The sequence below is a fragment of the Fulmarus glacialis genome, unplaced genomic scaffold (genome assembly GCF_000690835.1).
Source record: "Fulmarus glacialis isolate BGI_N327 unplaced genomic scaffold, ASM69083v1 scaffold16651, whole genome shotgun sequence".
Taxonomy (NCBI): Eukaryota; Metazoa; Chordata; class Aves; order Procellariiformes; family Procellariidae; genus Fulmarus; species Fulmarus glacialis.
The window spans coordinates 34,165-45,899 of record NW_009192463.1 but is presented as its reverse complement, the minus strand read 5'-3'; the positions used below and the strand labels follow the sequence as shown (position 1 = coordinate 45,899).

At 36.9% G+C, this 11,735-nt stretch overlaps 1 protein-coding gene across 1 annotated transcript in view; it reads right to left on the bottom strand.

Annotated features, from left to right (window-relative positions):
- Positions 1–1,110: 1,110 nt before the first annotated feature.
- The window catches only part of LOC104083577 (putative interleukin-17 receptor E-like), a gene marked incomplete at its 3' end in the record, with an annotated part of 37,997 nt that continues 27,372 nt past the window's right edge, over positions 1,111–11,735 (bottom strand). The window contains exons 6-13 of the mRNA XM_009587093.1: positions 10,249–10,293; positions 9,268–9,407; positions 9,036–9,107; positions 6,204–6,258; positions 4,607–4,770; positions 2,313–2,357; positions 1,605–1,662; positions 1,111–1,256 (exon numbers count right to left, since the gene is read on the bottom strand). Of these exons, the coding sequence (XP_009585388.1) occupies positions 1,111–1,256; positions 1,605–1,662; positions 2,313–2,357; positions 4,607–4,770; positions 6,204–6,258; positions 9,036–9,107; positions 9,268–9,407; positions 10,249–10,293 (725 nt within the window). The remainder of the gene's footprint in view (positions 1,257–1,604; positions 1,663–2,312; positions 2,358–4,606; positions 4,771–6,203; positions 6,259–9,035; positions 9,108–9,267; positions 9,408–10,248; positions 10,294–11,735) is intronic.

Sequence of the window (11,735 nt, the reverse complement as noted above, 5' to 3'; positions counted from 1 at the left end):
TGTAGATGGGCATCACTTTTGCTAACCTCTAGTCAACAGGGACCTCCCCGGTTAGCCAGCACTGCTGATAAATGATGGAAAGTGGCTTGGTGAGCACTTCTGCCAGCTCCCTCAGTCCCCTTGGGTGGAGCCCATCCGGCCCCATAGACTTGTGTGTGTCAACCCATCATATGACATCTCATATACCTGGTCAGTGGAGCAGACAGCAGGAGCACACATTTAGGGGTGGACATAAGACTACTGAGGAGCCTGAACCAGCAGGATGCCTTTCAGCATGGTGGTCCTAGTAGCTCCTAGGACGTATCCTGCTAATATTCTCCGATTTGAAAAATAATGCTATGGCCATTCTTCTGCTCTTTGACCCCACTTTCCAGATGTACCTCTCAGCAGATCACAGGTCAGGCCAACAAGGTAACTCTGGTAGGCAGGGCTGAAGAGCAAGGGCAAGCCACAGTGCTGCACTGAAAATGTATGAGATACAGGCTTAGTTGCAAGAGAAGAATGAGGCTCCCATTTCATGACTAGCTGCTGCTTGAAACAGAAATCTTACCCTCCCATAATCTTTTCCCTCTCTCCCCCGCTTTGCTGGAAGAAGCAGTTGTGTAGTCACACAGTCAGCCAGCTCAAAAAGCTAATCTGGCTGAAAACTTACCGGTTTTGTGTGTTGAGTTTGTTTTGGCAGCTGTGAGATTTAGAGTGGCTCAAGATCATAATGGATTTATGCCTCAAGTCTTACATTTCATGATGTGAGATTTTCCAGGTCAGCTGTATCAGTGACCCATATATGAAATACTAACACTAACATTTGCTATATACATAATAGAAATACTACACCACAAAAATGATGTTAAAAGAATATTAAGGTTCCACTCAATAGTCACTTCCTTTGATGTGACTCATTTGACTTCAGGATCCTTATTTATTTCTTGCTTCAGTGTGAGATCAGAATTAGAACTACATGCTTTAAAAATGTTCCAGAAATTGTTCCAATATGTACATACATGGGTTTATTAATGCTTTCAAGCTGCAGAGTGATAAATGGAATAATAAATGAATGCAGTTAGATAAGTTTAAAAGCCTTACAATGTTTAACAAATAATATATACAAACCACAGAGACTGAATGGTGCATCCCAACAGATTCACATGAGGCCAGCTGCGTCCTGTTACACACAAGCACTGAGAACTGTGCCTTGGTTTGGGATGTGAAGAAAACTTGTATTTGTTCTGCAACTGCAGCAGTTCTCATTTTCCAAGCTGATATTGGGGGAAAAGACTTACTTTTAGATGTACAAGGACCATATATTATATTCTAAACTGTTATATTTAAAATAAATGTCTTTTTAATTAGTTAAGTGCCATCAAATGATATGCAAATGATTATTTTGATTCCCACAAATTACTTCTTGTAGTAAACTTGATCTACTGATAAACACTTGATCTACTGGGTATACATAGAAGTAGCAAACTGATAAATCTCTTTGCCATAACTTACAAGCTACAGTGATGTGAACACATCTCGCTTACTGGAGAAGGCTCATACCTAGTGACTGATTTAAATATTTTTCACAATTTAATATTATGTAATTAAAAAAATATACTTACCTGGAAATTCTCCGTGAGCAAATGGACATTTAACCCAAGAGCCTTGCTTGGTTGTAAACTGAAAGCAGAGAAATCTGTTAGGAAAACTGATTTTTCAATTTCAGTCTGTGGCTACAGATTCAACTAGAGATGATCAGAGCATTCCAGAAAGTTGCTGAAGGTGAATTCACAGCTTTCCTGGCCTATGGTATCTTCCAACCCTGGATTTAAGTCAGGACCCCAATTCTTCAGATATTTATGCACATGCTTATTTTACAGAAACATGTAGTTCCACTGACTTAAAAGTAATCTAAAAGAAAACAATAATATGCATATATTTGGCATTCCTTTCTCAGCTAGAATCAAAAAAAGGTACTCCAGTAAATATAGTGTATTTTTATTACCAAATATTACCAAATATTTAATATGGAAAACTTTATAGATTAAGTTTAGCGCATGCTTCAGAGTTTGCATTGACGTAAAACATTTTTCCCTGCTTTTCTTAAGCAGAGAAAACAGAGGGCACAATCTGACCTCTGTCCTATCGTTGCTGCTGCACTTCTAAAGAACCTCCTTTTAATGTAATCTTTCAGATTTCTTTCATTCTTACTTCCCATTCATCAGAGCTATGAAACAAAATATTGATCCTAAAAAACATTAGCAACTCATTTTTTTAGAGCTGACAGAAAGAGGGCAGTTAATAGGCATTTTACAAAGAAATCCCTTTACCTTCATGCAAAGTCTCGGGTGAGTGTCCACACGAGAATATTTAACCTGCTTGAAAAGAGAGCATTCAGCATTAGCTAGTTTCGTTACCTAATTTCACAAAATCAATTACCCAAAACTGGTTTGATTACTGAGAAAGGAACTGGTTTGTTTACTTTATAAACATCCTAAGAAATTAATCACATAAAATAGTAAGAATAAAAACAACCGCTACTTTGGATGACTGAATAATTTGCTTCTTTTTATCTGTAACATGTAGCATTTTTTATAGTCAGTCTCACCCATTAGAGCTCACTTAATTGATTCGATGGTGGCTCATGTGCAAAATTCTGATTACACAGCCGTCTTCAGTCGTTTCAGTCCTTTATTTACCACTCATCAACAACTCAGCAGAACATTTAAACATACACCCAAAAGTGTTGTTCCACCTTAAGTTCAGAAATTTTTCAATTTTCCATATACCTATTCCAGAAAAGGCTTAAACATGAATTTTAGACATCCACTTAAGTAAGTGACCTACAAAATGTTGCTTTCTTGATTAACAACTGTTTACCGCCAAGGGCTTCAGCATAAAAAGCCTTGTCTCATATAAACAATTACTACCACTGTAAGTGATCTTACTTAAATAAATACTGTTGCTCAAGTGACTGAGCACAATGGACCCTACACACAACACATGGCATCATGACCAAAGTAACACCTCTTTCCTGTATCTTTTTTGAGAAGAACATAATGGAGGTCCTTGGGTATATCTACAATAGGATCACAGAAGATAGTTCTGTAAGAGTCCACTCATATATGGAGACAGCATTGCCATCGACAGAGAAAGCCCCACCCTAATTAGAGAGAAGAGTTATGTAGCTTTTGGGCCTAAGTCAGTACATGTGCATGGTATTAGAGTGTGTGGCATTGTGTGGATTTACTGGGGTAGAAAATTAGAAAAAAAGGGAAAATACATCCTGTCCATGAATATTAATAAATACAGGAAAACATTCACCATCTGTAATAAACTAATCTTGGATTGTGTTCTGGGTAATAGATATGACCATTAACAGCCAAACATCATTTTAGGCTTCTTTCTTTTTTCTTCTTTCTTTTTTTTTTCTTGTCTTTTTCTTTCCTGCAAGCAATAAGTTGTCCTTGTTGTCAGCAGATTATGAATCCCACAGGGAGCACTCACATGTATAAAATTAAATATATTTGGTTTTGCAAGATCAAAGCTTTGTTGAAACTCATAAAATGGTGAATCTGAACAATCACTAAACACTTGGCCAGGAGTTCCTAATCAAAAAAGCATTCAACAGTCTTGAGTCAGCCCCCACCAAATCATGTCATCAAAATAATACTCACAAGGTTTCAAAAATTAAGAATTTGTATTTGATTTCATTTGCCTTTTCAGTTGTTACCTCAACTTCACTGGCTTCTCTCCACAATCAGGAAAGCCTGAAACCTACTTTTCAAGACGAAAGCCAGAATTCTAATCAACCTCATAAATCCAGTGCATTCAGCATCATGTGACTTCAGATTGAAGTATTAAGCAGTTCAAGATACATGCAGTGAAAACTCTTTTCAACTTTAGAACGTAAGTGCTGGAAGAACTGAGGAACCCGATATTTCAACACCCACAATTTCAAGACATTGGACCAGTTTGAGGAAGGCACTTCAAAGAGATCTGAATAGAGTACAAAATAATCATGCCCTACCAAGGTACCATTATGTCTGCAGTAAGACTTAAAGAGATTTAGCTTCATCTCATATTTTAGGTGTCTAAATGTTAAATATCCAAATATGATCTAATCACAATAGACTCTTGTCATAGTCAGTGAAGAAAAAGAGGTACTTTCAGAGAAAAATCCTTCCAACCTTTCTTATATGCCTATCTTTAGATGAGAAGAGTTGTCCTTGCAATATGTCTGTTTCATTTATTTATTTTAAAGGGAATCTGAGACGAATAGCATAGACTTGAACACCTATTTTTTAGACAGCAAAGTCAGGGGAGATGAATCATGCCTTTGCTATAAATGAAAAGCAGACCCTATTTACACCAAAGAATTTAGCAAACATTGCTAGCTTTACAGTCATCTCCACTTTTTATTTCTTAATAGTGAGCCAGTCAATATGAGCTTTTTGAATAAATCATGTGGTTAGTGTACAAGAACAGACTGTGATTATGAATAGTTTTAAGTATCAGAGAAGAGAGGAATTTGCAACTGCTCTTATTCCAAAGTCTAGTACTTCACATGCCTTTGGTCATGGCCTTCAATCTCACAGTTTGAATAAATCTGCATAGCTCTTACTTTCTCAGGAGAATTTTTGGAAGAGTTTTGTATATCTTCACAGTGGTCGTTAGACTTCATTAACCTGCATAGGTTAACCATGACAAGCATGGGACAGGCTGGCTCCCAAGCTAGGCTTTGTGTCGCTGGGTTGTAAACAATATTATCCCATAGCACCTTCGTATCTGTGCACAAAGAGAGGAAACATTTTTCAAGATGTCTAAAAATTAATCAAAACTGTTCATAAATCTGGAACTTATACATGTGCTTAAAACCAAAAGCATTGGTTTTCCATTTTCTTGTCATTGTCACCAATCAGAACTGCAGTGTTTCACATCGTAACAGTGTAAAACCTGAATTCATCCCACCAAAGTGCTGGCATTTACCAGAGGTATTCAACCTGAGAGCTTAGTCTTACCAGTCTCCCACTACGGTGATGGATAGGCATCACCAGGGAATGACGCCTCGGCTCTTAAGGAGGCTGTGCTGGAAGTGCATTCTCTGCCCATCAATCACAGGGAGAGTGTAACGTAATGTAAGTAAATTCCTAACCAAGGACCTTCAGTTAACTGTGTATGGTCAATTGGAATGAATCCATACATTAATGACTAGATGTCATGGTATTGGAAACTCAGACTCTGTGTGTCTTGTGTAGGACTTACATGCACACAACATATATGTAAGAAGTTAAATTCAAGCCTTTAGCTGAATATCAAGAACTCCAAAAGTAAACAAAGCTGTGCAAGTAATTCACAATAAATAATTTTTCTACAGCATTTATATAAATTTTTCTATGTATACTGGGCACACCGTAATTTCAGAGCTAGTCAACATATATTTGGGGATATCTTAAATAGGCACTATTATAAAATTATTAATTGCAGTGAATGTCTATGCAGTTTCACAGAGTTTGGATGCGCTGTTATGGGTTGGTATTTTTATTCTCTTTCATGTTTGGTTTTTTTTTTTTTAAATCAAATACTAAAATCCCTTAATGGGCTTCTTAGCATAGTCTGGGGAAAAAATATTGTTGTACTTATGTTGGACTTAACAAAATAAAACTTTTTCAGGCTACACTTTTTTGTATCTATCTGCCTGGTAACATTTTCACTAAAGACCTATATAATATGAGAAGTTCTTTTTCAGCTATCATCTCAGACCAAACTCTGACTTTGCTGGAAAGCTTTGTGAGAATATTTTCCCATTAAGTATGGGAACTCCCATACGCAGTTAACTGTCTTCTTTTTCAACTCCCTGTTCCCTCCTTTAAGTTGGGTGTCAGACACCTTCTTCAGATCTCTCCTTGAAGCCCTCTTCTCACATCAGCATTTCAAAGCTGACCTCAGTGGCTTTTCTTCCTTCTGGCCAGTTTGTGTGTGACTTAAGAAAATGTGGGAAATGACTAGAAAGTTACTTAGTGTTTGTATTGGCATAAACTTGGTGAACAATTTGGTCTGAAAGTAAGTTATTTTGTCTACCCACAGTATAACAAACCATAATGACGATTTCCTTGAAGTTTTGCAATGTATGTTTTTCACCTTACATGAATTTCAAATGGTGACATACTACTGGAGCTGCTGAAAATCATTCATTTAAAAAGTAATCACACAATACTTGCCATTTTCAAAGGGGCAAAGTTGTATCCTCCTTGCATCTGGAATTGCCAGCCAACCCTGCAACCCAAAAAGTGGCCATTAGCTAGAGATTCTCAGATACACCAGTTTTTAACATTTCAGACAGAATGTGACAGAAAACCTTTCCACCAAAGATAAAGATGCTATGTTTGTTAGAAAGCTTTGGAAGTAGTTTTTTTAAAGGATGTTTTGCACTAGATATGTATTTTATTGTTCATCATTAGGATGATTGGAGCTGATGAACTAAGGTGATCCCTTCTAGCACTATATTCCTACTATTTCTGAGTCTCATATTTAGCCCAATTTCATTTAGAAAGTCTTCCAGTTTGATTTTCATTAAGTTTCTTACAGTGTCATTATTTTCTAGGGGTATCAAAAGACATTCAAGAATCATAATCTCAGATCTCCTGGCCTTTGTTATGGTAAACGATGTATCCTTAAAATCTGAGGACTAACACTTAACCCAATCTGCAAGTATATGTGTGTGGCTGTTACTATACCCTAATTATTTAGATTCATGTGCAAATGTTTCTATTACTCACAGTTCCCATCTGTTTGCTCAACAATCGTATTGTGGAATTCTCTGTGTATATGCTGAGAGGAATAATATCTTTCCAGTGACCTAATTCCTTTCAGAGTGGAATAAAAAAAAAAATCCCTAGGTTTGAAAGAGACCTTGTGGTTCAACTCGCATATTAAGGTATGTGATTTTAGGTGCCTACAACGTACACACCTGAGTGTGACTAAAGTGCCCAAATTACTATTACAGTAGCCATATGAAGATCTAGCTAATGCAGCCACTGTAGACTATCCAGCTGTAGACTATCTAGCACATCCCAAAATAGCCATCTACATTCGGTCAGTTGAATAACTGGCTGCATTAACTAGATCTCCACTGACTATAAGAGTTTGGACATCTAATTCAAATGTAGATATCTACATCTGGACATCTACATTTAGGTATCTTAATCCGCAAGGTAAATCCTACCCCAAAATTCACTGAGAAACTAGGTCACATAGTATCTTTTTATCTTACCAAGACCATTTTAAATTGGTTTGGTATTCCTTTTTATGAAAGATATTCCAAAATCTCACTTCTCAGATTACCAGAAAAAAATCTGTAGCTATCCTGAATATATTCATGGAATGAAGTTTATCCCCCTTCATTCTTGTGGCAAGAATGGCTTTAGCTTAAAAAATCTGTTCTTTTTCCTTATGTGAAAAGGATCCTGCTGATGTGTGTTTAGACAACAAACATATTTTCTCTTTGCATGTGTTTTACCAGGCTAATGAAAGCATGTTCTTTGAATCTCCTTTGTAAGACAGTCTCTCCATTCCCCAACCATTCTAGATTTTTTATGTACATCTTCCATTTGAATTAATCTTTCTTGAATATGGATACAATAATTGCCTACAGTATTTCAAAGAAGGCCTTGCCCATACCTTCCTGTTAGCTTGGAATAATCTAACCCACTAGACCTTTGTTCACATTTACATCATGTAAGCATGTTAGTTTAATCATCCTGTGATGAACTATTACACCCAGATCTTTTTTCCTCCACTGTTACTTCTGAATGAGGACTCGCATCTTACAGCAAGAATTCTTTTTATTAGAGCAAGTGCCTGAACTTGAACTTCATCCTCCTTTAGTTATTTCACACATGATCTCTAGTCTCTTCCAATTATCCTGACCCTCTTCCATTTTGATTACACCTCTCAACTGTATTATCAGCAAATCTCATTAACACGTTCCCACCTTTTGTGCCCATGTCATTCATGAAAACATTTATGTAAGAACTGCTGTAAGTGTGTTCCTTAAGTAACCTTCCTATTAGCACAGCCCCATTCAAGAGGAGTAGTCAAGTTAGCCCTCCAGCTAGGTATTATCTACCATACAAATCTTGTTCTCACCTCCAGCTTCCTCAATTCCTCTTTTAGTTTCTCATGCAATACTATATCAAATGCTATGCTGAAATTCAGTCAGATTAAATTTTCTGTCTTTTCATTGCTTATAAAAAATCAGTCAAATTAATCTTACACAACACTTTCCATAAATTAATGTAAATTGTATCCCATTTTTCTTCTTATCTCCATGTTTTAATTAGTGTTTCCTAAAAGATCTCTTCTACATTTACATAATCATAAGGTCAGACAAGCCTTAGTTAAAAACTTGGGTCTAGAGCCTTTTTCTATAGATTTTTCCTCCTTTCTGTCCTGGTTTCGGCTGGGATAGGGTTAAATTTCTTGCTAGTGCTGTGTTTTGGATTTAGTATGAGGAGAATGTTGATAACACACTGATGTTTTCAGTTGTTGCTAAGTGCCCTGCTAGTCCAAGGACAGCTCCCATGCCTACTGACTGAGCTAGGTACACAAGATGGGAGGGAACATAATCAGGACAGCCAGCTCAGCTGGCTAATGGGGTTTTCCATACCATGTGACGTCATGCTCAGTATATGAATGGTAGGTGTGATCCAGGAAGTACCGATCGCTACCTGGTTATCGGTCAGCGCGGGTGGTGAGCAATTGCATTGTGCATCACTCATTTTGTATATTCTATCATTATCATTATTATTCTCCCTTTTCTGTTTTGTTAAACTGTCTTTATCTCAACTCACAAGTTCTCACTCTTTTACCCTTCCGATTCTCTCCCCGTCCCACTGCGGGGGTGGGGGGGAGGGAGTGAGCGGCTGCGTGGTATTTGGCTGCCTGCCAGGTTAAACCACGATACTTTCTTAACACAGATAAAATTATTTTATAACAGATAAAATTTCTTTAATCAGAAACACAAGTATATACCAAATTCCAGATTGTATTACCTCAATGCAAAGACAAGGAAGTAGCTGAGAGTATTTCAGAGAAACTGATTTTAAAGATTCCTTCCCTTTTATCTGAAATGAAAAAAGATGGTCATGAATCCAGGACAGCAAATGACTTTTAATAAAGCTGAATAAAGATATAGAAGGGTCCTATAACTATGACTTCAATGAGTATTTCCATCTACAAGTCACCCCCCACCAGTTCAACAAACTGCTTTGAGCTTTAACTCACCACAGCAAATGCCCCTACATCTTCACAGGTAAACCATTTGTGGCACAAGCGAACGTAATAATCTTGATCTCGAAGAAAGTTGGATACATTCACTGATATAATTTTCCTTGCCCTGTCTACATTATAATCAAGCTTTCCAGCTGAAAAAGAGAATACAAGCATGAAATTATCACACCTGTTTCTTTACTACTTTGTTATTTCTGATTTTGTTATTTCTTTAAAAAAGGTACAGAATATATTTCATAACTTGATGGAGATGAAATTCAACATCTATAGAGTCTTACCTAGGATGTTTGAATTAATTCTCTTTATATCCTGATATTCCTAAAGGTATTCTTATTTTATGAGATATAATAATTTTCATGAGAATAAATTTCAGTATTATTCAGTTTTAAATTAGCACTGGCAATACTGAGAGGCCAGGACACCTACCGACTGTACCTCAATTGTACCTTAGTACTTGAAATGTTATGTTGTTCGTGTACAAATACTTGAAATATACACACTAATACTACTATAAAAGCTGATTATCCCAAGGTTCCAATTTCACTACATAGAGAATATGTGCAACTATGTTAGACAAATACAATACATGGGGGGATGGTTTGGGGTTTTCTTTATATTCACTGGTATGCCAAAATCAGGATAGCAGTTTGGCAAATTAATTTCAATATATTTATGAGGTCTGTCCATAGACAAAATATAAAACCAGCAATCTGAAGTGCATGAAAAGAACACAAACCTATTTCCAAAAGTTTAAGTATTAAATAGGTTGTCAATGTCTTTATCTGCTAGCTAGCATTTCCAAGTCAATATAAAGAAACACATTTTCCAGGACATATTACCTATGCAATGACATGGTAATTATAAGTATTGGTAGTTGTAAATCATCATTTTTTTCCCCTGATTATTCAGCTATGAAAACATATCATTGTACAGGTCACCAGGAATATCTCATAGCTTTATAGAAGACCAGCTCACCCGAACAAGCTGAAATGTATTTTCCCACATCACTGTTTCTGCAATCTGCAAAATAGAAGCCAGAGTTTTCTTCAGTGCTGCTTTATTTGTATAACTGTGTAAATAAACTGCCAAATTATCCAATAGCTTCCCAGCAGGAAACCTATCTCTTATACCCCTTTTTAAAGGCAGATTTACATCCACTTCTAGATAAACAGCAAAAAAGAAAAGCACCCTTGCCACACACAGATATTGTATCACAACTTGCCTTAAGGAGCTATCTCACCAGTGTGGGGTTTCTACTGGAAAACCTCATCAGCAGTTTAAGGTGGCAATCTAGGATATAACACTGCACTTCTTTACCTAGTACCTAACAATAATTTAAGTAATAATAATTTCAGTTATTCTTTCCTTGAAAGCTACACCTCTTGTTTACCAGGCTTATTCCTCTGTTATAAACTGTGTGGTTTTGCTATTCTGGTTCTACTCTAGGCTTACAAAGAAACACCCTATTTAGCTCTCAGGGAGCTCACCAGGATTAGAGGTCAGACAACATTTTCAGAACTAATATCTAATATTCGTAACTCAAAAACTTAAATCTTGATTTCAGAACACTAAATCAGCTCATATTGTGCTGCCTACTGTGTTCACCTCTCCTTACTTACCTCAGTATTAGAGCAGCACTTTGCTCTCATGTCCCCACACAGTTCTTTTCCCCAGAGGAATATTCCCTATTTTCATTTGTTTACTCACCCTTGCAAAGTGTCTTAAAAGTGGGCTTTATAAAACCTTTTTTTCCCCCCTCTTTATTCACAAAGTACATATCTACTTCAAGTGAATCAGGATTTATCAAGAAAATTAAAAGCTTTTTAAATACAAAAAGGCTTTATTTCTATGACAGCGTGAAACAGCCACCATGTGTCTGATACTGGGTGCAAGGGATGATACTGTACCAAGGGGCAAGGGCAAGAGCCGCCCACTCACAGGCTCTGGAGATGGGAAAGCAGGACAAACCCAGGCACCAGACCAAACAAGGGGTCTCATTTCATATTTTGCACCACCATTTGGTGCACTTGTCTTCACTAGCCACACCGTATCTTGGTTGGACCACAGCGCTGAATCTATTTTTATATGCATATGGTAGGCACTTTACACCAAAAACATGGAAAAATGCTACCTTATCTTATCCAGTTACATGAAAACAGGTGATAGAACAGCTAGCTAATGAAAGTAAAAAGAAATTTCTTTACACTTTCTTATTAAGCTTTCCTCAGTCTCTGAAACCACCTGTGGCCTAACTATGAAGAGAAGCAGACGCTCCGTCTTATGCACAGAGAGCACACAGGACTGAACCTGCAGGCAGAGAAAGAGCACATGCCAATCACAAGAAGGCCAATTAAGAAAAATGCATAGTGTAGTTCAGTTTTCCATGTACTTTTAAATATAAACCCTGGTCTCTGTTTTTTATAGCAAATCAGACAATTATATGCACAAAATAAATCATCGAA